This window comes from Carcharhinus amblyrhynchos, chromosome 22 (genome assembly GCF_965287045.1).
Source record: "Carcharhinus amblyrhynchos chromosome 22, sCarAmb.v2.hapA, whole genome shotgun sequence".
NCBI lineage: Eukaryota > Metazoa > Chordata > Chondrichthyes > Carcharhiniformes > Carcharhinidae > Carcharhinus > Carcharhinus amblyrhynchos.
In genome coordinates, this window is record NC_137345.1 from 18,862,360 (window position 1) to 18,889,207 (window position 26,848).

General features: G+C 45.4%; 1 protein-coding gene across 1 annotated transcript in view; it reads left to right on the plus strand.

The window, feature by feature from the left end:
* The first annotated feature begins 1,454 nt into the window (after window positions 1–1,454).
* The window catches only part of LOC145356765 (complement component receptor 1-like protein), a 67,598-nt gene continuing 42,204 nt past the window's right edge, over window positions 1,455–26,848 (plus strand). The window contains exons 1-4 of the mRNA XM_080209633.1: window positions 1,455–1,775; window positions 15,516–15,707; window positions 17,276–17,372; window positions 21,675–21,748. Of these exons, the coding sequence (XP_080065759.1) occupies window positions 1,679–1,775; window positions 15,516–15,707; window positions 17,276–17,372; window positions 21,675–21,748 (460 nt within the window). The 5' untranslated portion in view covers window positions 1,455–1,678. The remainder of the gene's footprint in view (window positions 1,776–15,515; window positions 15,708–17,275; window positions 17,373–21,674; window positions 21,749–26,848) is intronic.

Genomic DNA, 26,848 nt, shown 5'->3' on the forward strand with positions numbered 1-26,848 from the left:
AGCTGGGGCTTTTCTCTTTAGAGCGGAGGAGGATGCGAGGTGACTTAATAGAAGTTTATAAGATGATGAGGGGGATAGACAGAGTGGATGTTCAGAGACTATTTCCTCAGGTGGATGTAGCTGTTACTAGGGCCATCAACTGCTGTTCACATGGAACCCTTCTCCACTTCGGCCTTCAAAGTTCTCATTTGAATATTTGCTACTACCACCAGGATCTGCACCAGAGGGGGCTCCACCCGGGCCCGTGCCCTAGGCTTCCATGCTCACCGCATAACTATAAGGTTCATGTTGGGAGATATAGGAGGGGCGCCCGAGGTAGATTCTTTACTCAGAGCATGGTTGGGGTGTAGAATGCGCTGCCTACTGTGATAGTGGAGTCGGACACTTTAGGAACTTTCAAGAGGTTATTGGATAGGCACATAGAGATAAAGAAGAAGAACAACAACATAGCACAGGAAACAGGCCCTTCAGCCCAACAAGCCCGCGCCGCCATTATACATTCAGTGAATGCCTCATCTACCTTCTTCTACCTATGACTTTTCTCTACGCCAGATTTGGGGAGGTCTAATTTAGGGACAATTTGTTAACACCAATCAGCCTAGAAGCACGTTTTTGGGGAGTGAGAGGAAACCCGAGCACCAGGGGAAAACCCACGCAAGCACGGGGAGAATGTGCAAACTCCCACAGACATCGACCCAAGTCGGAGATCCGACCCAGGTCCATGTATCTGCACAGCAAACAGTGACAGTGACTGAGCTGTTGTGTTGCCCGTCATGGAACACACCAGATTGATAGGGAGTGGGATAGCTTGATCTTGAGTTTGGACACAGGTCGGTACAACATCGAGGACTGAAGGGCCTCTACTGTGCTGTACTGTTCTATCTTCTATCTATGGATAGTGTATTGTAATATCACAGATCTATAGAGTAGTACATTGAAATATTACAGATCTGTAGGTAGTGTATTGAAATGTTACAGATCTATAGGTAGTGTGTTGTAATATTACATATTATAGGGTAATGTATTGTAATATTATAGATCTATAGAGTAGTGTATTGAAATATTACAGATCTATAGGGTAGTGCATTGAAATATTACAGGTTTATATGTAGTGTGTTGCAATGTTACTGATCTATAGAGTAGCGTATTGAAATATTACAGATCTATATGTAATGTGATGTAATACTGCAGCTTTATTGGTATTGTAATATTACAGATGTATAGGTACTGCATCGCACAAAACCCAGATTTTGCCGGAGTATAGCAAGTCAATATTAAACGATAGTTTGGTTTCATCTGGTGGAGATTATTTTCCAAATGTGCTTCTTTATCACCCCTCAGAGCTTGTGAGCCTGCGGTACGCGATAAACACACCCGCTTTTTTATCTCTGGCAGCGTGTGTGTAGGATGCGGCTCAGAAGAGTTCAAGGAAGAAAAACAGCCGGGATCCTGTTCCGGGCAGCGAAGGGAAACTACTTACTGGCAAACTAGATCCAGATAGAGCAGACCGCAGAGAAACACCGGCCCGAGAGTGTCTGCAGACCAGAGTGGACCCGAAGCGCCGGAGTAGGGAATACTTCTGATATTAGTGATAGGAACAAGAGGAGGAGGAGCTGGGAGTAATGTCCCAGCGCTTTACCGTGACCAGTTTGTGACACAGGACAGGATCGGTGCTTCTATGCCACCCTCCAGCTGGTTAACGAGGGCGAAAATGTGGCAGGCAATTGCCCTGATAGCTGCCGTCTTCGCCAGAACGTACGCCGGTCACATCCCAGGTAAGGGGCAAGAATTTACTCAGCTCTCCACATTACCGTGCGGCTGTGAACGCGAGGTTACAGTCAGACTTTTACCCAGTGTTATCCTCTCCGAGTAATTTCCCTCTCTGGGCGCAGTGGAAACGCGAAAGGTGTCCCCATCCGCTGGCACAAGTATCAACTTACACTCAAATTTTCTGTGAATTTTACTAGAATTCACCCCCTCTCCACCCACCCCCCCGTGTAAAATTGATCTTGGGGTGGGTGGGAGGGTAACAACAAGAAGTAAACAAGAACTATCAAACTCACCTCTATATATTCCTGACTTAGATAGAATATGAAAGGTTCACCCCATCTGAGTTGGGTGGCACAGTGGCTAGCACTGCCGTTTTACAGTGTCAGGGACCCAAGTTCAATTTCTGGCTCGGGTCACTGGCTGTGTGGAGTCGGCATGTTTTCCTTGTGTCTGTGCGTGTTTCCTCCAGGTACTCTGGTTTTCTCCCACAGATCCGGAGATGTGCTGGTTAGGTGCATTGGCCATGCTAAATTTTTCCTCAATGTATCCGGACAGGTGCTGGAATGTGGTGACTTGGTGATTTTCACAGTAACTTCATTGCAGCGTTAATGTGACTGATAAACTTTACTTTTCTCCGGGTGCTCTGGTTTCTGCCCACAGTGCGATAGAAGTGCTACGCTAAATTCTCCCTCCGTGTACCTGAACAGGCCCTGGAGTGTGACAACTTGGAGACTTTCACTGTAAAGTCATTGCGGTGTTAACGTAAGCCTACTTGTAACTAATAAATAAACTTTACTTTCCTCCGGGTGCTCTGGTTTCCTCCCACAGTCCAAAAGATGTGCATTTGTTCATGCTAAATTCTCCCTCAGAGTACCTGAACAGGTGCTGGAATATGGCGACTAGGGGATTTTCACAGTAACTTCATTGCAGTGTGAATACTTGTGACATAAATAAATAAACTTAAATATTAGGTTGCTCCTCAAATTTATGCCACAAACATCCAGCTAAAGAAGGAGGAAATGCAGTGTGCCTCTTGCAGGGACGAATGAATAAACAACATTTGGAAATTCAATTCAGCAATGGAAATTGGGTTTTATTTCCTGCCTGAAAATTTGATCAGATTTGGAAGAGAATTTCCATAGCCAGCCAGCACCTGATATCATTGGGGCAGGAACTTGGTTTGTTTATAGACAGCGGAGTTCATTGACCCAGCGGGGACGGATGGACCACTGGAAAAGAATGAGGCAATTTGGGCTTGCGGAGCTCACGCAGGTAACTCAAACACCCAGTTCTCCCCAATCTGTAACTCCGCTGCATTGATCTGCAACCTTGTCCTGCTCAAGTTTGGGTGCAAATGTGGAGGAAATGCAGCATTTGTGTTTTTTCTCTCTGTGAAATTCATTTTTCTAATAATTTTGCAAAGAAAGATGGAGCATCCTGCCAGTGAATAACGATAACATTGAAAATGGAAGCTCAACATGAAACAGGTGCTGCAACAACAACCTGCATTAATGTGGCCACTTTAACATAGCATCCCCAACAGAATCATAGAATTCCTACAGTGCAGATCAAGGCCAATTGGTCTGTACTGACTCATATCCAGACTTACCCCATGATCACACATATTTACCCCACTAATTCCCCCGCCAGTGAATGAATAACATTGAAAATTTGAGTTTAACATGGAACAGGTGCCGCAACAACAACCTGCATTTATGCGGCCCCTTTAACATAGAATCACGTACAGAATCATAGAATCTCTACCATGCAGAAAGACACCATTTGGTCTACACTGACTCATACCCAGGCTTACCCCATAACCTCACGTATTTACCCTGCTAATCTCCCTAACCTATATAGCTTTGGACCCTAAGGGCAATTTAGCACGGTCAATCCCTCTAACCTACATATCTTGGGACGTGAAGGGGCATCTGGGATGTCCAGAATTGGACAAAAAACTCTATCTTGTGCCAAGCTCGTAGTTTTTATAGGTTTAACACAACATCCTTGTTTCTGCACTGTGTGGTCTGATGTTTCTAAGGAGAGACAATCACTCTTGGATTGTCACTCACTCCTACTTTTCTGCACGATGACTGGGTTTCACAATTCAGGCTTCCAATCCTGGCTTCCTTAGAAATGCAGAGCAGAGTTCAAATCTAACTGTTTCCTGGCAAGACAGGATCATCAGAAGACAAGCCAAGGAAGGCCCTTTGTACAGCACTAACTAGAATATTCTGGTAAGAGTTTAAGTCTCCCAAAGTGTATGTTAATTGAGCCATTTCCATCTCTGAATGTCACAATTGAAAATATGGTTTTCACATTCTCCCTCACCCTGATAGTGTGTACCTCTCCCTCCTCTCCTCCCTCACCCTCTGACAGTGTCCAACCCTTCCCTCACCCCCTAACTTTGTGCACTCCCTCCCTCACATTCTCCCTCACCCTTGATAGTGTTCACCTCTTCCTCACTCCTTCTCTCATCTCCTGACAATGTTCACCCCTCTCCCATTCCCTGACAGTGTTCATGCCCTCTTCCAACTCTCCCTCACTCCTAACTTGTTCATCCCCTCCCTCATCTCTGCCAGTGTTCAATCTCTCCCCCATCTCTTCCCTTACCCCTTAATAGTGTTCACCCTCTCCCTCATCCCCGACTCACCTCCTGGCTCTGTTCACCCCCATGCCTCACATTTTCCTTCACACCCTGACAGTGTTCAGTTGTTCCTTCATGGGGAATATATTGGCGAGAATTCTGAACGAAAGAATTTGGAAAGGCATGGGTTAATTAGGGATAGTCAGCATGGCTTTGTCAGAGGGAGGTCATGCCTAACAAATTGTTGGAATTTTTTGAAACTGTGATCAAGTATGTGGATGAGGAAGTGCAGTTGATATAGTTTATATGGATTTTAGCAAAACTTTTGACAAGGTCCCACATGGGAGACTGATTGAGAAGATTAAAGCACACATGGAATTCAGGGAAACTCAGCGAGACGGATCAGAAATTGACTTTGTAATAGGACACAAAGGATGGTGGTAGGAGACTGTTTGATGACTGGAGGCCAGTGTCCAGTGGTGTTTCACAGAGTTCAGTGCTGGGACTCTTATTGTTTGTTAAATACATAAATGATATAGATGATAATGTGGGAGAAATGATAAGCAAGTGTGCAGATGACACCAAGATTGTCAAGGTGGTTAATAGTGAAGTAGAAGCTCATAGGTTACAGGAAGATATAGATGGAACATAGAACATAGAACACTACAGCACAAACAGGCCCTTCAGCCCACGAGTTGCACCGATCACATCAACACCTACCAATCTACAGACCTATCTATAACCCCCAATCCCATTAAACCCCATATACTCATCCAGAAGTCTTTTAAAAGACCCCAGCGAGTTCACCTCCACCACCACTGACGGCAGCCGATTCCATTCACTCACCGCCCTCTGAGTGAAAAACTTACCCCTAACATCACTTCTGTACTTTCCTCCCCGCACCTTAAATCTGTGTCCTCTCGTAGCGACCATTTCAACCCGGGGAAATAGCCTGGGTTGAAATGATGGGTTGATCAGGTGGGCAAAGCAGTGGCAGATGGTATTTAACCCTAATGAGTGCCAGGTGATGCACTTTGGAAGAAGCAACAAGACAAGAGAGTATTTAATGAATGGCATGACACTAGATGCTCAGAGGAGCAACTGGATCTTGGGGTACTTCTTCGCAGATCTCTGAAGAACATAAGAACATAAGAAATAGGAGCAGGAGTAGGCCATCCAGCCCTTCGAGCCTGCCCCGCCATTCAATAAGATCATGGCTGATCTGTCGCTGCTCAGTTCCACTTTCCCGCCCTCTCCCCATAACCCTTAATCCCCTTTCCTATCAAAAACCCATCAACCCGCGTCTTAAAAATATTTAGCGAGGCAGCCTCCACCACTTCAACGGGCAGAGAATTCCAGAGATTCACCACCCTTTGAGTGAAGAAGTTCCTCCTCAACTCCGTTCTAAACCGCCCCCCTTTTATCTTGAGGCTGTGCCCCCTAGTCCTATTGTCTTTTTTGAGCGGGAAGAGTCTTTCCACCTCTATCCTATCCATCCCATTCATCATCTTATACGTCTCAATGAGATCTCCTCTCATTCTTCTAAACTCTAACGAGTACAAGCCCAGTTTATTCAGCCTCTCCTCATAGCTCAACCCCCTCAACTCCGGTATCAGCCTAGTAAACCTCCTCTGCACTCCCTCCAAGGCCAAAATATCTTTGCGCAGGTGCGGCGCCCAAAAATGCACACAGTACTCCAGTTGCGGCCTCACCAATGCCCTATACAGCTGCAGCAAGACCTCCCTACTTTTATATTCAATCCCCTTCGCTATGAAGGCCAGCATCCCACTCGCCTTCCTGACCACCTGCTGCACCTGCAAGCTGGGTTTTTGCGACTCATGCACAAGGACCCCGAGGTCCCTCTGCACCGTCGCCTGCTGCAGTTTTTCGCCTCGTAAGTAATAGTCCTTCCTACCATTTTTCCTACCAAAGTGGACCACCTCACACTTGCCAACATTAAATTCCATTTGCCATTTCCTGGCCCATTCGCCCAGCCTATCTAGATCCTTCTGCAGACTCTCCACACCCTCCGCACAATTTGCCGTTCCCCCAATCTTGGTGTCATCAGCAAATTTCGACACCCTACACTCGGTTCCCTCCTCCAGATCATCTATATAAATGGTAAAAAGCTGAGGCCCCAGCACCGACCCCTGGGGCACTCCACTAGTCACCATCCGCCAATCCGAATAGCACCCGTTGACCCCCACTCTCTGCCTCCTATTTGACAACCAATCCTCTATCCACGCTAACACCCTACCCCCAACTCCATGTCCCTCGACCTTCTGCAATAACCTCTTGTGAGGCACTTTGTCAAACGCTTTCTGAAAATCTAGAAAGACCACATCCACCGGCTCTCCTCTATCCACCGCCCTAGACACATCCTCATAGAACTCTAGTAAATTTGTCAGACACGACTTCCCTTTAATGAAACCGTGCTGCGTCTGCTCTATCAAGCAATTCCCTTCAAGATGCCTCGCAATTTCCTCCTTAATGACAGATTCTAACATTTTACCTACCACAGATGTTAAACTAACCGGCCTATAATTCCCCGCCTTTTGCCTGGCACCCTTCTTAAACAACGGCGTAACATTAGCCGTTTTCCAATCATCCGGCACTTCCCCGGAATCCAGCGACGTTTGGAAAATAACCACCAAGGCATCCACTATCACCTCCGCCATTTCTTTCAGAACCCTCGGATGCATTCCATCCGGTCCTGGGGACTTGTCCACAATCAGCCCCTCCAGTCTGTCGAGCACCGCCTTTCTAGTAACAGTAATGTCATTAAGACCCTCCAGTCCTACCACCTTTCCATCGCTAACACCCGGCAAATTATTCACGTCCTCCTCCGTGAAGACAGAAACAAAAAAGTTATTCAATACCTTAGCCATATCCCCATCCCCTACCACTAGGTCCCCTTTCTCATCCTCTAAAGGACCAACATTCACCCTAGCCAGCCTCTTCCTTTTTATATATTTATAAAAACTCTTGCTATCCTTTTTTATATTAAGCGCTAGCCCAGCTTCATAGTTTCTCCTACCCTTCTTTATCAAATTCTTTGTCAATCTTTGTTGACATTTAAACCTCTCCCAATCCTCTTCTCGCCCACTACTCTTAGCTACTCTAAATTCCTCCGCTTTTAATTTAACACTTTCCTTCACCTCCTTCGTTATCCATGGCTTATTACCTCTCCTCCTACTATCCTTTTTGACCATCGGAATAAATTTCCGTTGAGCACCAAGAAAGATCTCCTTAAAGATCCTCCACTGCTCCTTAAGGCAGCAGAGCAAGTGAATAGGATAGTTAAGAAGGCATGTGAGGCACTTGCTTTTATCAGGCAAAGAGTACAAGAGCAGGGGGTAATGTTGGTGCTGTACAGAATGTTGCTTGGGCCACAGCTGGAGTACTGTGTGTAGTTCTGGTCACCTCACTATAGAAAGGATAAGATTGCACTCGAAGGGGTACAGAGGAGATTCACCAGGATGCTGCCTGGGATGGAGCATTTGAGCTATATGGAGAGACTTGGATCACTATCTTGGATTTTTTTTTGTAGAGCAGAGAAGGCTGAGGGGGAATACGATTGAAGTGTATAAAATTATGAGGGTATGAACAGGGCGAATAGGAAGCAGCTTTTTCCCATGGTGGAGGGGTTAATCACGGGGCATAGTTTTAGGGTAGGGAGCAGGAGATTCAGAGGGGATTTGAGAAAATATATTTTCATTCAGAGGGTGACGGGAACCTGGAATGCACTGCCTGGGAAGATAGTAGAGGCTGAAAACCTTACAACCTTTAAAACGTATTTGGATAAGCACTTGAAACATCATAACATTGAAGGATATGGGACAATGCTGGAAAATGGGATTAGGGTGACTTTAGTGGTAGTTCCAGTCAGTGCAGACTCGACGGGCTGAAGGGCCTATTCTGCGCTCTATGACTGTATGACTCCCTCACTCACTGAAAGTGTTCACCCCCTTCCTAAGCCCCTGACACTTCCCTCCCATGCCCCTTCCCTCACTCCCACCCTCACTTTCTCCCTCACCCCCTGACATTGAATCTTAAAATCATAGAATCCCTACAGTCCAGAAGGAGGCCATTCAGCCCATTGAGACTGTACCAACGACAATCCATTCTAGACCCTTGCCCCATGACCTCATGCATTTACCCTAGTTCGTCCTCCTGACACCAAGGGGCAATTTAGCATGGCCAATCCACCAAACCCGCACACCTTTGGACCGTGGGAGGAAACCGGAGCACCTGGAGGAAACCCATGCAGACACGGAGAGAATGTGCAAACTCCACAGACAGTGACGCAAGTCGGGAATCGAGCCCATGTCCCTGGCGCTGTGAGGCACCTGTGCTAACCACTGTGCTACCGTCCCTCACCCCCTGACACTGATCACCACTCCCTCACCCCTGATAGGGTTCACCCCCTCACTCTCCCTCCTTCCCTCACCCCCTTGACAGTATTCACTCCCTCCCTCACCCTGAGAGTGGTCACACTCTCTCTTACCTGCTCCTTCACCCCCTGACAGTGTTCACCTCCTCCTTCGAACCCTCCCCCATACCCCCGATGGTGTCAGTTTCTCTCACCCCTGACAGTTTTCAAGTTCCCCCACCCCTCGAATATGCTCCTCCCCCATCATCCTCCATCCCATTCATCATCTTATACGTTGCCCCTTAGAATCCTGAGATGCCTAGGTTCGAGGAATTAGCGGGTAAATATGTAGGGATATGGGGGTAGGGCCTGGGTGGGATTGTGGTCAGTGCAGACTCGATGGGCCGAATGGCTTCTTTCTGTGCTGCGGGATTTCAATGTTTCTATGAATTCCAGCAGCCCATGTTTCTGTGCTTCATGGAACAATCTGAGCAGGGTGAAAGTGGCAGGAGCCCCTGACATTGGTACCAAACCTTCAACTGCCTAAAAGCCTCTGCTTGCTTAAGATTCTCCTTAAAAACCACTTCTCTGACCAAGATCTTTTTTGTCCCTTTATTGTTTCCTCCTTTAACTCAGCCTTGTTTTTTATTCTGTTGATATGTTAGTTCTCTTGTTCCCTTTATTTGGCTGGAACCCATTTAGCTGATATTAATTAAGGGATGACCAACATCTAGTTGTATTTAGTTGTTATCAATTTTGCCTTGTTAGATAGTGAGAAAGCGTTGTCACATCAGTGAGAGTTCCAGCCCCCTTTCTGTGACTTTGGTAATATAATCCCAGCGGACAGTTTGGTGTGGTTTCCATCTTTGTTCACTAGTCAGTAGAAAGGCTTTCACAGACACAGCTGCTGAAAGGTAATTCACGTCTATTACAATTAGTGAAGGTCAGAGGAAGTGAAAAACTGGAAACCAGCATTTTTCCCCTTTGCAATTCCTGTTTGTTGGAATGTGCAAGTCCGTTGATGTGGAGATGCCGGCATTGGAGTGGGGTAAACACAGTCACTCACCTGATGAAGGGGCAGACCCCGAAAGCTAGTGGGTTTACTATCAAATAAACTTGTTGGACTTTAACCTGGTGTTGTGAGACTTCTTACCAAGTCTGTTGAGTCAGAGGCAAGAGAGAAAACAATGGTCACCTTCCTTTTGAAGTGGCGTTTTTGTGCCCGCAGTTGTGATTGTTTTCTCAGATTAGCTTTGTTCCATCCAGACTTCTTCCTGTTCTGCCTTTTTGCTTTGCTAAGAAAAACACAGAATTACTAGGAATTGGCTGAGGAAAAGCAGGACTGTCTGATAAAATGGATCGAATCTCCCTCCTGGTGAGTTTGGTGGCATGGGGATGAGGGGGTTGGGGGAAAGGTGATGGGGAAGGGGAGAGGTTATGGGGTAGAAGATGAGGGTGGGTGGGGTGGGGTAAGGAGATGGGGAAGTGATGGGGGAAGGGGGGGGTTGTGAGGGGGGAGAGGTGGGGGGGGTGTGGTGCTGTAATCAGGCAGGTTAGTGACAGGTGGAGTTCCTGCCTCCACTCCAATTAAATGCCCTTGGATATAAATTCCTGCTGCCCATCGACAATCGTCGCCTTTAAGGGACAATTTAGACCCAATTAAGAGCTTCTTCCTACCTCTGCTAACATTAATACAGCAGCCTACGGACATGCAAACCTGTGCAGAGTACTTGAGATCTCCTGGGTTGTTGGATGGTGAATGTGTTCACCCCCTCCTTCACCCCCTCCCTTACCCTCGACACTTTCCACCCTCACCCCTTCCCTCACCCCCACCCTCACTTCTCCTCACCCCCGACATTGAAGCTTAAAAGCATAGAATCCCTACAGTCCAGAAGGAGGCCATTCAGCCCATTGAGACTGTACCAACCACAATCCCATCTAGACCCTTTCCCCATGACCTCATGCATTTACCCTAGCTCGTCCTCCTGACACCAAAGGGCGATTTAGCATGGCCAATCCACCAAACCCGCACATCTTTGGGAGGAAACTGGAGCACCTGGAGGAAACCCATGCAGACATGGGGAGAATGTGCAAAGTCCAACAGTGACTCAACTCGGGAATCGAGCCCAGGTCCCTGGCACTGTGAGGTAGCTGTGCTAACCACTGTGCTACTGCCCACTCCACCATGTTCCCCTCCTCCCTCACCCCCTGACACTGATCACCACTCCCTCGCCCCCTGATAGTGTTCACCCCCTCACTCACCCAGTTCCTCACCCTCCCTCCCTGACCCCCTTGACAGTGTTCACTCCCTTCCTCATCCTGACAGTGGTCACACTCTCTCTCACTAGTGGTGGTGTGGGGGGGGGGCGTTGGTGGGGGGTTGGTGAGCGTTCAAAGACACTTAATAATGCATCAGGAATGGAGGAGCCCTCTGAGAGTCACATGACATGCTATCCTGCCAAACTCAAACCACAATACTCCTACCATCAAAGTCCTCTGGCCTATAGGTTGCTCAACAATCATCTGCTTTGGTTACCTGTCTCTGATCATCTGCCTCCAGTGGCATGGCTGAGCATTGAGCTCCCGGCCTCTTGGTTGGTGGAACATCTGGGATCCTGATCCCGAGGAAGGCCAGCCGGTGGCTAGTTAATTGCCTAATTGCCTCGTTATTTGGCATGTCTTCACCAAATGAGGCAACACAAGCCTCTCCAAGACCACCCCTTTTTGCCTCCGTCAGATTCTCCCAATATTTATGTTCATAGAATTCCTATAATGGAGGAAGAGGCCATTCAGCCGATGAAATCTGTACCAACTTTCCAAAGAGTATCTTACCCAGAAACACTCCTCAGACTATCCCCGTAACCCCATGCAATTACATGGTTAATCCACCTAACCTTCACACCTTTGCACATTAAGGGACAATTTAGCATAGCCAATCCACTTAACCTGCACATCTTTGGACCTTAGGAGGAAACCAGAGCACCTGAAGGAAACCCACATGCTGTCACAGGGAGAACATGCAGACTGTTCACAGACAGTCACCCAAGGCCTGAATCAAACCTGGGAACCTAGTGCTGTGAGGCAGCAGCGCTAACCACTGTGCCACCATGCCACCCTCCAGAATATCACCCGACCTCTCCCCTCACTCAGTGCATCTGCTGCCATCATTAACTCCAGGCTCGACTATTCCAACACATTCTTGGCTGGACATCCACACTTCCCCCATCTTAAACCTGACACATCCCAAAAACTGCAGTCTGTGTATTCACAGTGAGAAGTCTCACCACACCAGGTTAAAATCCAACAGGTTTATTTGGTAGCAAAAGCCACTAGCTTTCAGAGCGCTGCTCCTTCGCCAGGTAAGTGGGAGTTCTGTTCACAAACAGGGCATATAAAGACACAAACTCAATTTACTCAACTCAAAGAATATTGGTTGGAACATGAGTCTTTACAGGTATTCACTTAGTGAGACCCATTCCTCTATCATCTCTCTGTTTTCTTGACTCCCGGTCAAACAACTATCTGATTTTAAACTTCTCTATCCTGTTTTCAAATCTTCCATGCCCTTGTCCCTCCCAATTTTTCCTCCAGCCCCACAATGCCTGAATGCAATCCAGTGCTAAAAAATACAATGATCAGTTGAGCAAAACACTCATGAATTCAGCATCGACTGTGTATGAATGACGAATGAAATCATTTAAAAACATATTTGAATTAGATTGCATCATGATAGCATGATGCTAAAGTGCGTTGTCCCTGAGGTTCATGTGATAGTGTATGGAAATACATATCTGAACATAAGAACATAAGAAATAGGAGCAGGAGTAGGCCATCTAGCCCCTCGAGCCTGCCCCGCCATTCAATAAGATCATGGCTGATCTGTTGTGTCTCAGTTCCACATTCCCGCCCGCTCCCCATAACCCTTAATCCCCTTGCCTATCAAAAACCTATCAACCCGCGTCTTAAAAATATTTAGCGAGGCAGCCTCCACCACTTCAACGGGCAGAGAATTCCAGAGATTCACCACCCTTTGAGTGAAGAAGTTCCTCCTCAACTCCATTCTAAACCGCCCCCCCTTTATCTTGAGGCTGTGCCCTCTAGTCCTACTGTCCTTTCTGAGCGGGAAGAGTCTCTCCACCTCTATCCTATCCATCCCATTCATCATTTTTATATGTCTCAATGAGATCTCCCCTCATTCTTCTAAACTCTAACGAGTACAAGCCTAGTTTATTCAGCCTCTCCTCATAGCTCAACCCCCTCAACTCCGGTATCAGCCTAGTAAACCTCCTCTGCACTCCCTCCAAGGCCAAAATATCCTTGCGTAAGTGCGGTGACCAAAACTGCACACAGTACTCCAGCTGCGGCCTCACCAGTGCCCTGTACAGCTGCAGCAAGACCTCCCTACTTTTATATTCAATCCCCCTCGCTATGAAGGCCAGCATCCCATTCACCTTCCTGACCACCTGCTGCACCTGCAGGCTGGGTTTTTGTGACTCATGCACAAGGACCCCGAGGTCCCTCTGCACCATCGCCTGCTGCAGTTTTTCGCCATGTAAGTAATAGTCCTTCCTACCATTATTCCTACCAAAGTGGACAACCTCACATTTGCCAACATTAAATTCCATTTGCCAGTTCCTGGCCCATTCGCCCAGCCTATCTAGATCCTTCTGCAGACTCTCCACACCCTCTGCACAATTTGCCGTTCCACCAATCTTGGTGTCATCAGCAAAGTTCGACAACATACACTTGGTTCCCTCCTCCAGATCATCTATATAAATGGTAAATAGCTGAGGCCCCAGCACCAACCCCTGGGGCACTCCACTAGTCACCAACCGCCAATCCGAATAGCACCCATTGACCCCCACTCTCTGCCTCCTATTTGACAGCCAATCCTCTATCCACGCTACCCCCACCTCCATGTCCCCTGACCTTCTGTAAAAACCTCTTGTGAGGCACCTTGTCAAACGCCTTCTGAAAATCAAGAAAGACCACATCCACCGGCTCTCCTCTATCCACCGCCCTAGACACATCCTCATAGAACTCCAATAAATTCGTCAGACACGACTTCCCCTTAACGAAACCGTGCTGCATCTGCTCTATCAAACAATTCTCCTCAAGATGCCTTGCTATTTTCTCCTTGATCACGGATTCTAACATTTTACCTACAACAGACGTTAAACTAACCGGCCTATAATTCCCTGCCTTTTGCAACTCATGCTACAAAGTATCCTGATTTCAACAAGACCATTATGGGAGACAGCAGGCATGAACTCATTCCATATTTACTTACGTGCACTTCTTCAATTGGTCTGCCTCAGAATTAATGTCATGGAAACCTGAAAACAGATCAAATACTCATGTCCTCAGTTGTGCTAAAAAGCAAGAGGGAATAATATTATTTAGAATGGGACATGGGTGTCTGTGACTGGGCCAGCATTTATCCCCGAGTCAACCACATTGCTGTGGATCTGGGGGTCACATATGGGCCAGACTAACTGAGGATGACAGATTCCCTCCCCTAGAGGACATTAGTGAACTAGATGGGTTGTTTTTACGACAATCATTTCATCATTAGAATTTTAATTCCAGGCTTTTATTGAATTCAAATTTCACCATCTGCTATGGTGGGATTTGAACCCAGGTCCCCAGAGCTTTATTCTGGGCCTTTGGTTCAGTGACTACACAACTGCCTCTTCCTGTAATATATTAACATGAGGAATATGTTTCATTGAAACAAGATACGTATGACCTATGTATGAAATAAATTGGCTGTGTTTGTTCATCCAATGAGAATCTCTCCAAAGTTGATTCTGTTCTTTAACACTTAATCATAGAAATCATAGAATCCTTACAGTGCAGAAGAAGGCCATTCAGACCATCAAGTCTGTACCAACAACAATTCCACCTAGGCCCTATCCCCATATATTTACCCTGTCACTCCCTCTAGCCTAAGGATTCCTGGACACTAAGGGTTAATGGCCAATCAACCTAACCCACACATCTTTGCACTGTGGGAGGAAACTGGAGCACCTGGAGGAAACCCACGCAGACACGAGCTGGGAATTGAACCTGGGTCCTTAGAGCTGTGAGGCAGTTATGCTAACCATTGTGCCACTGTGACGCCCTAACCACTGTGCCTCCGTGCTGCCCTAACCATCCGTGCCGTAATTTAGTAATACACTCTAAAATGAATAGGTGCCTAATTGTTTAAACCAACTTTTCTTTTAGACTCATGCCATGAAAATTAGTGTTTTGATAACTATTTGTTAGTTTCTTCAGTCCGTTGCCAACGTTGCTTCAGGTTGCAGCCTGTTTTTTAATACATTTATCCAGGTGATATGAATGTTACAGGTAAAGCCAGTACTAACTGCCCATCTCTGATTGCCTTTGAGAAGATAGTGGTGACAACCTAGTGGCTTATTAGGCCACTTCAGACAATTATGAGCCACACCTCAATGTTGTGGCCAGGCCAGAATAGAGGTTTCCTGTCTTGAAGAACGTTTGTCAACTGTTTGGATTTTTCCTGACCATCAGTGGTATGGGTCTTTATTCTGGACAAATTGAATTAACAGAATTTAAATTCCTCAACCTGCCTAATAAGATTTGAGCTTGTGTCTCTGGTTCATTAGTCCAGACCTCTGCATAATCACTATATCATTGTATTTGTTGACACACACAGGTTACATTTGTTATAGTTCATGTATATTTGTTGCACAATAAAAGATAAAAGTGTTCAACCATTTAATATACACAATTATTTTACAATTTTTACTGTATTCTTTACAGATCAGTGCCCCATTCCTCCAACTGTGGCATTTGCTGACAAAAAGAATGAGTTTGGCATTCGGCAAGATTTTACTGTGGGTCGAAAAGTCTCCTACAAGTGTATGACCGGTTATATTTGGAATAGCAGCACACCAGATTTTGTCACTTGTCAAGCCGATTTAACTTGGTCACAGCCATTAATAAGTTGTATTCGTAAGTATATATGTATCAAAATCCACTATGTTATCCACTTTGGTAGAAATAATAGTAGGAGGGATTGTTATTTAAAGGGCAAAAAGTTGCAGCATGCTACTGTGCAGAGGGACCTGGGGGTCCTTGTGCACGAATCGCAAAAACCCAGTCTGCGGGTGCAGCAGGTGATCAAGAAGGTGGATGGAATGTTGGCCTTTATAGTGAGGGGGATAGAATATAAAAGCAGGGAGGTCTTGCTGCAACCGTACAGGGCACTGTTGAGGCTGCAACTGGAGTACTGTGTGCAATTTTGTCCCCTTATTTGTGAAAGGATATATTGGCCTAGGAGGGAGTACAGAGAAGGTTCATCAGGCTGATACCAGAGATGAGGGGGTTAGCTTATGAAGAGAGATTGAGTAGACTGGGACTGTACTCGTTAGAGTTTAGAAGGCTGAGGGGGGATCTTATAGAGAAGTATAAGCTAATGAAGGGGCTAGATAGGGTAGAGGTAGAGAGATTCTTCCTGCTTAGAAAGGATAGCAGAACTAGAAGGCATAGCCTCAAAATAAAGGTGGGGGGGCAGTTTAGAACAAAGTTGAGGAGGAACTTCTTCACTCAAAGGGTGGTGAATCTCTGGAATTCTCTGCCCATTGAAGTGGTGGAGGCTACCTCGCTGAATATATTTAAGTCACAGGTAGATAGATTTCTGATCAATAAGGGAATTAAGGGCTATGGGGAGAAAGCGGGAAAGTGGAACTGATCCACTTCAGATCAGCCATGATCTTATTGAATGGCGGGGCAGGCTCGAAGGACTAGATGGCCTACTCCTGCTCCTATTTCTTATGTTATGTTCTTATGTTAAAATACCGTCTTACAATTTCTCTGTAGAAGTTTGCTTATTCTAAAGAGAAGAAAACTATTTTCATTCAGTGGATGTGGGTATTGCTAAATAGGTCAACATTTTTTGCCCATCCTGAATTGCCTTAGAACTGAATGGCTTGCTAGGCTATTTCAAAATCAATCACATTGCTGTGGACCTGGAGTTACATGTAGGCCAGACAAGATAAGGACGGCAGATTTCCTTCCCTAAAGGACATTAGTGAACCAGCTCTGTTTTTATGACAATGATTTCATGGTCATCATTGGACTTTTAATTCCAAATTTTTATTGAGTTCAAATTTCAACATCTGTCGTGTGGGATTCAAAACCAGATCAATAGAGCATTATCCTGGGTCTCTGGATTAACTAATCCAGTGACAATATCACTATGCCCCTCTTCCTGATTTGAAGCATTTCTACACATCCTGAGGTCAGGTAAACTGCCTGATAAATGCAAGCTTTTTCTTCTTGAAGGATGGTGTGGATTAACATAGACACCCAGCCTTAATTATTCAGTCAATACATGTAAAATTCACTCAATTTATGACACTGAATTATTGAGTCTAGCTTTAGAAGCTTCTCTTTATAATATAAATTAAAATTTCAAGTTCTACAAGAACATGGATTTGACTATTGGTGAAAAATAATTCATAACATTGAGATTACATTGAAATCACTTTTAAAGATCTCTTTGTCTGCATTTTGCGCAGCTGCAGATTGCAAAAAACCAAAAGATATACAGCATGGTTACTACACTACTACAGGACAAACATTTGGAGAAAGGGCAACTTACTACTGCAATGAAGGGTAAGAATTAATTCGCAGCATCACAGATTCATGCAAGTGATTGGTGGCACAGTGGTTAGCACTGCAGCTGCACAGTGCCAGCGGGTTCAATTCCAGCCTTGGGTGACTGTGTGGAGTTTGCACATTCTTCCCGTGTCAGCATGGGTTTCCTCTCGATGCTTCAGTTTCCTCCCACAATCTGGAAGACATGCTCGTTAGGTACATTGGCCGTGCTAAATTCTCCCTAACAGATTGTACCCTAACAGACGCCAGAGTATGGCAACTCAGGGATTTTCACAGTAACTTCATTGCAGTGTTAATGTAATCTTAGTTGTGACACTAATAAATCAACTTAAACATGGCCACATTGTAATTGACATATTGGGATTACCGAGGTTATATAAGATGGCAAGCTCAAAGTGATGGAAATTAATTTGAATAGGCATGTTGTGATAGAATATAGAACAATATATTTGTCATGGGGATACATGATGTAGAGATGCCGGCATTGGACTGGGGTAAACATAGTAAGAAGTCTCACAACACCAGGTTTAAGTCCAACCAGTTTGTTTGTGATCCCACAAGCTTTCGGAAACAGTGTTCCTTCGTCAGGTGTTTGAACCTTCCACACACCTGACGAAGGAACACCATTTCTGAAAGCTTGTGGGATTACTATCGAATAAACTGGTTGGACTTAAACCTGGTGTTGTGAGACTTCTCATGGGGATACAGTCAGGGGATAAGGCTGATTAGACTATTCCACAAAGAGCTGGCAGGAACTCATTGGGCCCAATGGCCTCCTCTGGTGCCTAATGATGCTGAGATTAGGAGATCGTCAGGCTGATGTGAGTCTCGCCCACTGGCCAGAAAACCAGTGGGGAACCTCCTTCAGTTCCAAGTGCCCAATGGAATCAGGGGCCCTTCAGGCACACTTAGGGCCACTGGCAAGCCTGTTGAAATCCCTGGCAGTGGAAGTTTTGCCAGCCATGGGGAACTCAGTAAGTTCAGGGCTCAGGGATAGGAGCTGTTGGCAGATGATGGAGGCAGTTTGCCCTGATTAATGAGGGGAAGCAAGTGAAGTAGTAGCTGAATAATGGCCTCAGGCTTTGTGACAAAAAGGTCCATCTTTCAGCTGCCTCCCCGCTGCCTGATGTCCCTTCTCCCTTAATTGGGCACTGAGTACCTGATTATAAGACTGCCCCCAAATACAGCACCTCCCCCCCGATGAATCCCTATGATCCCACAATGCATTAATTTGCAAAGTATGGCAAGTCAGACAAAATATACAACACATAACAGGTGTAGTCATACAAGAAACACAAAGATAGTAGAATACATAGAATCCTTACAGTGCAGAAGGAGGCCTGCACTGACAACAATCCCACCCAGGCCCTATCCCCTTAACCCCATGAATTTATCCTGCTAATTTCCCTGACACTCAGGGGACGATTCGCCCAAAAAAGTTCTAAGTGCTGAATTCGCTGGAAAAATGGTGTAAATCACAACTGCTTTTTAGTGGGAGTTCAAACTCAAATCTTCCACACTCTGTGCAATGCAGAGGTCACAGTCGTGAATATCATTAAAAGCGTGGGGGTGGGGGGTGGGGCCTATTCATGCCAGAATCTGACAGTTCCAGAACTCTGCGCATACGCAGTGGCCCCAAAGTGTCAGCCCGCAGTTTGCTGGCCAGCTCGATCACTGGGGCCCCCGCAGTGCTGCCTCTTCAGCAGCCCCCACCCCCCCTCCCCCCCCCCTCCCCCACAACCAACCCCACCATGGCCCTATTGTGACCCCCCCACAAGCATTCCTGGACCGACCCAACCTCCCCCATCCCAGACCACCCAGATCACCAGCTTCCTCCTCCGCCCCCCCAGCAATGACAATCCCCCAACACCTTCCTCCCACCCCAGCACACCTCTCCCACAGGAGGCAGATCCCACCAGCAGACCACCCACCCCTCAGGCCAGTCACTGGCCCCTCTCCAGTCCGAACTGGATCCCAATGCAAAGGGGCACCCCACTCTGACCGATTGTCCCCTCGGCCCTGTCCCCAGCTGTCCCCCTGCTCAACCCCCTTGACATTGCCCCCTAAGCCTTGCTCCTTTGGCACTGCCCTCTAAGCACCACCCCTTAGGCCCTGCCCACAATAGGCTCTGCCCCCCCCTTGACACTGCCCCTTTCCTGTTGGCACTGCCAAGGTGCCCCCGGGCATGGGGAGGTGTGCATTGCAATAGTCAAGTCTAGACTAACAAAGGCATCGATGAGAATTTCAGTAGCAGATGAGCTGAAGCGTGGCTAAATTGAGCGATGTTATGGAGGGAAAATAGTTGGTCTTAGTAAAGGTAAAGATATGTGGTTGGAACCTTATCTCAGGCTCAAATTTGCAAACAGTTCAGGTTAGTCACAGACAGTAGCTAGGAAGAGGGATGCAGCCAATGGTTAAGAAATGGGGTTTGTGGTGAGGACCAAAGACAATGAGGACAATTCTGCGACCTCGCCAAGCCTGCCACAAATTGCGCCGAACCCGAAACATATTGTGCCTATCGAGTCTAAAGATCGGTTTTGTACCTGGTGCCAAACAATTTGCGATTGTCCTGTCCTTTTTTAATTACATGAACCAAATCACACCACCAAGGGCGCAAGGTCAATGAGCATGTGATTGATTGAATTTCAAATTCACCAGTGAGTTCGACAGGCAATCCCAGCCCCTCCCGGAATGCTCCCACCTCTCCGATGAGAGGTCATGCTAGTGCAAGTCACTGATCTTCACTGGTAGAGATGTAGTTTGATTATCATGTCTGGGAGCTCAGAGGCCATGGAACCCCCTGGTTGGCTTGGGGCATGGCCGGGCAGTGCCAATCGGGCAATGCCCACCTGGCTTTGCCCACCAAACAACCTGGCCATGGCCACCAGGCACCCCAGCAGAGCCAGCTGGGCACCTTGGCAGTACCAGCTGGGATGGGTTCCAGAATGGGTGGCTATGCAAGGGGGCTATGATGGCCTGCAAGGTGGGTCATGTTTGGGGTCCTGATGGAGCGGCATGTCAGGCGACATAATGGGAAAGCATGTAGGAGGTCAGACAGGGAGGGCCCCAATGTCGGCAACCTGTATCTAAACCACTGTTTCACCCTCAGGTTGTCAAAGTTGAAGTTGTGTTTATAGATGTTTTCACCAAAGGATGGCAATGAGATGAGAAATTGAAGGGGGCCATGAATAGATTCTTGTGAGATAACAGATTTAATTTTTTTTTAGAATCTACATGGAAGGAGGCCATTTGGCCCATCTAGCCTGCAATCCCACCCAGGTCCCATCCCCGAACCCCACACATTTACGTTGCTAATCCCCTTAACACTAAGGGGCAATTTAGCATAGCTCATCAACCTAACCCGCACAACTTTGGACTATGGGAGGAAACCGGAGCGCCCAGAGGAAACCCATGCAGACACGGGAAGAATGTGCAAACTCCATACACACAGTCATCCGAGGCCGGAATTGAACCTGGGTCCCTGGCAGCAGTGCTAACAACTGTCACTGTGCCACATTCATATGTGCCTGATCATCCTCCCGTCTTCAACCCTCCAGTAACCAAAGCTTATCTAAAAATCTATTGCCGGTGTCTTAACATGTACCAATCCCTGTCATCCATCACCCCTGTTGACTTCCATCAGCTTCTGATTAAACAACATCACCATTTGAAGATCCTTATCCTTTCTGTTAGGTGGCTTAACAGCAGATTTAATTTAATAATAGTTTTATAATGCCGCTCGGAGTCACTTATTGTTAAAAGAAGTTCATAAATGCAAGCTGAAACTTCTGTTCAGAGTTTATTTGCTGTTTGTGATGGATTTAATGGTAGTCCATCTTAGCATTGAATCTCTAGATGCTCTGAATTCAAAAACAAACCTGAACCCTGATATTTTAAAATTCATTCATGGGATGTGAGCATTGCTGGCTGGGCCAGCCATATTTACCCTTGAATTGAGTGGCTTGCTAGGCCATTTCAGAGTCAACAATGTTGCTGTGGATCTGGAGTCACATTTGGCCAGACTTGAGGATAATAGTGAATCAGTGGGCTTTTACAGCAAAGGTTATTCCAGATTCATATTGAATTCATCTTTCACCATCTGCTCTGGTGGGATTTGAACCTAGCTCCCCAGTGCATTCTCCAGTACGCTGGATGGCTGGTCACTACTCCGTCACTGCCTCCTCATGCTCCAACCAGATTACTGAATAATCTATAAATCATAGCTGAGAGTGGATTCTACATTAATCTTTTCGAAAAATTAATAGACTTTTCATTTACCCAATGCTTTTCTTGTTTCAGCTATGAACTATATGGGAGAAGGCATGTATTGTGCACTGCTGAAGGATGGAGTAAAGATATTCCGAGCTGTGGCCGTAAGTAACTGATTTAATTGATTCAAAGATTCACCTCAGATTTAAGGATTTGTCTTTGGAAAGCTATTAGTATAAAGTCCTGGAAGAATTTATTTTTCATTTACAGTTTCAACTATATCCTCACTTCCTTGAACAGTTTTGGTCCCTTTATCTAAAGAAAGATATATTGATAGTGTAGGCAGTCCAGAGAAGGTTCACTCAGTTGATCTGGGTATAGAGGGATTTTCTTATGAGGAGAGGTTGAGTAGGCTGGGTCTGTACTCATTAGAGGTTAGAAGAATGAGAGGCGATCTTATTGCGACATATAGGATTCTCAGGGGTTTGACAGGGTAGATCTGAGAGGTTGTTTCCCTTTGTGGAAGGGTCTGGGACCAGACAGCATGATCTTAGAATCAGAGCAAGGGGTCACCCATTTAGGATAGAGGTGAGGAGGAAGTTCTCTCAGAGGGTAATGAATCTGTGGAATTCTTTACCACAGAAGACATAGTCGTTAAATATGTTCAAGGTTGAGATAGACAGATTGTTAATCAGTCAGGGAATCAAGGGCTATGGGGATAAGGCAGGAAAGTAGAGTTAAGAGTTATCATATCAGATCAATCAAGATCTAATTGGATGGCAGAGCAGACTCGATAGGCTGAATGGCTTACTTTGGCTGCTACATCTTACAGTCTGTTTTAATTTAGCTTAAGATTCGAGTGCAGTGCTTATTTACATACTGACAGTCAAAGTTGTTGGAAATTATCTCTGTTGTGATTTCCCAGTGGACTGAGGATGTGCAGTTAACGCCATTGAGTTAGCCGAATAATGTAAACTAGCAAATACCTGGGTGGTCTTGAGGCACGGTGGTAGTGTCTTCTTAGGACCAGAGGTTCTGGGTTCAAATCCCAATTCAGGGCTCGACAGCTATGGAAGGTGTGCACAAACAGGTTGAATATCAGTTGTAAATCTTTCCCCTATGGCCAATGGAAAGAGTGGGAGAGTTTTCTGGTCAACTCTACTGCAGCATGCGGTAGTACTTTTGCCAAGCGCAATTGTGGATCAATCCAATAGGAGTCTGTGGTTGCTAACTCCCTTTTCAGGCATGGTACCTGTAGGAGGAGGAGGAGGAAATACCTGCTCAGTTAGCTGATCTGTGCCGTGACAGCATTACAAATGGTCTGAGGACCACCTGGTTAGGAACAGCGTGGTGGCACAATAGTTAGCACTGCTGCGTCACAGCTCCAGGGACCTGGGTTCAGTTCCCAGCTTGGGTCACTGCCTGTGTAGAGTCTACACATTCTCCCCGTGCCTGCATGGGTTCCCTCTGGGGACTCCGGTTTTCTCCCACATACCAAAGATGTGCGGGTTAGGTTAATTGGCCATGCTATATTGTCCCTTAGTGTCCCGGGATGCATAGGTTAGATGGATTCACAAGGTAAAAATGTGGGATGGCGGGGATAGAACCTGAGTGGGATTGCTGTAAGGGCAGACTTAAAGGGCCGAATGGCCTTGTCCTGCAATGTAGGGTTTCTATATTTCCATGTTTGGAAGGAGAACTTGCTCAGGATTCTGGGTTGTGATGCACATCTGGAAATTCCTGAGTAATATTCCATTTTTGAACTTGATTTTGAGTCTTTGTAATCCATGAAAAGGGAACAACTGCCCAATGTTAAAAAAAAACCTGTCTCCAGCAGCAATTCAGCCTCAAATAACAAATTCACATCTTCAATTGTCTTCTGGAGTAGTGTGCCCGAAACGAGTTGTCTCATTGCTGCTTTGTCAAATACAGTTTTCTATGTGTGACTAGGCTCAGTTTTTTTTGTAGTTCATTGTTAAGATGGTGTTGTAACTGTATCATAAGCAGCAAACTTAAACTGGAATGGAGGGATATCAATAAATCAATAAATACATTGTACAGTACAGGTAGATGTCTCAGTTGACCATTTTGCTGCAATCAAATGTTGGCATTCACTGTTGGGATTTCTGTCAAGAGAACAACACCAATTGACAACATGATAGGAATGATTAAAATTATGAAGAGATTGACAAAGTAAACAGCAGCAGGCCGCTACTGAGAAGTCAAGAACAAGAGACCTCAGAAGCAAGATTGAATGTAAAAGATTCAGAATAGAGGCAAGAGAATTTTATTTATGAAGAACGTTGCAAGAAAGTTTCAGAATTAATGACTGAGTCAGAGACTAGTTAATGTTCATGATTAGATCGATAAGTGCAGCAGGGAAAAAAGAGACTATGAGAACAGGAAGGTGTAAATGTGGTTAGAAATATATGTGAAGAGGATAAACGTTGACATAAACAGTTGGGTGGAATGATCTGTTTCCATGTTGTAACTTCTCTTTACATGGGTGAAAGTTACTTAGAGAAAATGCCTGGTATGTGTCGAAAAATATTTAAAAGGAAGAGAAGGAGAAATTTCATGAGAGAGAAAAACAATTAATTGTTAATAAGAAATTTGAAAAAAAAACAAGTGCAACTTTCAAGGAATTTATGAGATGGTAACTGATGCTACAATCCTGTCACCAAATGGGCTTTGGTTGGTTCTATCTGCCTGGCATCTATCTGCATATTGAATCAGATACTCAGCAACCATATACATCTGGGGAAAGCTCATTGCTGCTCTTGGGCTACCTATTCCTTCACTAATAAGCATGAGTATAACAAGCACTTAAAAATAACCTTCAAAGTAATCCCTTATCTATAAATGCCCATAATTTACTGTAATACAACTTTATGCTTAAATTCATTGTTGGATGAAACTTGTTTTTTTGAAAAATGGCTAAAGGTTTGCTGCCCTTACATGTTAGATCACTCTAGGTTGATGCTGTAATCAAACACTCCTGTTGATGTCAGGAAGTCCTATCCGAGAAATCACAGACCTTCAATGTCTAAGTTTCCATCCATTTAAATAGATACAGAGAAAATTTGACACAATGCTTTCCAAGCCTGTGAATCCTGTGAGTACCAATGTACACTGCAAGCCCCTAGCACAGAATCAGCCCTTGATTCTTATTTTTACGAGTAAAATTTAAAATATAATCAGTCTACATCAATGGGGATGAAGTGGAAATGGTTGAGAGCTTCAAATTTTTCGGTGTCCAGATCGCTAACAACCTGTCCTGGTCCCCAGATGTTGACACTGTAGCTAAGAAAGCCCACCAATGTCTCTACTACTAAGTAAGTAGACTAAGGAAATTTGGTATGTCAGCTAAGACTTTTACAGATGCATCATAGAAAGCATTCTTTCTGGTTGTATCACAGCTTCTGCTCTGCCCAAGACTGCAAGAACTTACAAAAGGTCGTGAATGTAACTCAATCCATCATACAAACTAGCCTCCTATCCATTGATTCGGTCTACATTTCCCACTGCCTCGGAAAAGCAGCCAGCATAACTAAGGATCCCACACACCCGGGACATACTCTCTTTGACCTTCTTCCGTAGGGAAAAAGATACAAAAGTCTGAGGTTGCATACCAACTGACTCAAGAACAGCTTTTCCCTGCTGCCACCAGACTTTTGAATGGATCTACTTCACACTAAGTTGGCCTTTCTCTACACCCTAGCTATGATTGTAACACTACATTCTGCATCTCCTCCTTTCCTTCTCTACGAACGGTATGCTTTGTCTGTATAGCACACAAGAAACAATACTTTTCACTGTATGTGAATACATGTGGCAATAATAAATCAAATCAAATTTTGATTTTTTTTTGCAAAATTTACAAATAACTGACTCCAATTATAAGTTTGATAAGTATAATTCGTAATTAAAAAGTTACTGAAGATTCTTTCAGATTTTCACTCAATTCAGTATTTGCATCAACTAATGATGCTGTGCTTTAGACTGACCATATATTTTAATATTGTTGATTGGTTCCTTTTTATGGTTACACTTGGAGGCTACCCATTAGGATATATTTGCCCTTAACTTGACTTTCAGGGCAGGAAGTTACAATCCTGAGGGATCTAGACAGGATTGATGTGGAGAGGATGTTTCCTCTTGTGGAAACACGAGGAGCCACTGTTTGAAAATAAAAGGGTCACCTATTTAGGACAGAGATGATGAAAATTTCTTCCTGTCAGAGGGTTGTGAGTCTTTAGAACACTCTTCCCCAAAAGGCAATGAAAGTAAAGTCTTTAAATATTTTTAAGGCAGAGTTCAATGATTTTTAGAGGTATATAAGATTATGAAGGGTATAGATAGAGTAAACAGAGGTAAGCTATTTCCTATGTTAGAGACACACAGTATGAGGGGCCACAGGCTTAAGGTGAAGGGGGAGAGTTATAACATGGATATTAGAGGGAGGTTTTTCACACAGAGGGTAGTGGGGGTATGGAATGCTCTGCCAAGTAAGGTGGTGGAGGCAGGCATGCTGGAGTTGTTTAAGAGTAACTTAGACAGGCACATGAGTGGGTTGGAGTTGGGAGGATATAGGAGACTGTTTTAAATAAGGTTCATTAGCATTGGGACGTGCCTGGTAATGTAAAAAGATATGGTATGATAATAATGTTTTTCTCTTTTAATTCACAGGTTTAAGTCGGTCCGCCTTGTTGCCCAACGAGGGGCATACATGCGATGGGTCGTACTGGGGCTGCTCTTGAATGTTCGAGATTGGCCTAGTGCTTCATGTCATTAGTGTGTGCTTAAACTGGACCAGATGTTGGGCAACATGACAGCTCAGTGACTATCACTGTTTGCTGTGCAGACACATGGATTTGGGCCAGTGTCTGTGGGAGTTGCGCATTCTCCCCATGCTTGCGTGGGTTTTCTCTGGGTGCTCCGCTTTCCTCCCATACCCCAAAGGTGTGCTATTAGGCTGATTGGAAGTAATAAATTGTCCCTAAATTAGTTTCCCTCAATGTGGATTGCCATAAAAACAATAGATAAGGATCATGGGTGGAGGGGGGGACTGGTAGTATTAAAATGGCGGCGTGGGCTCGTTGGGCCGAAGGGCCTGTTTCCCAGGCTGTTTTTGTTCTTTGTTCTTAATGTGCAAGGGGTGAAAGGTTATTGTGGGTGGAAGGAAACGTGGGTTGAGCTTACAGTTAGATCAGCCACGATTCACTAAAATGGAGGAGCAGGATTGAAGGTCAAAGTACCCTATT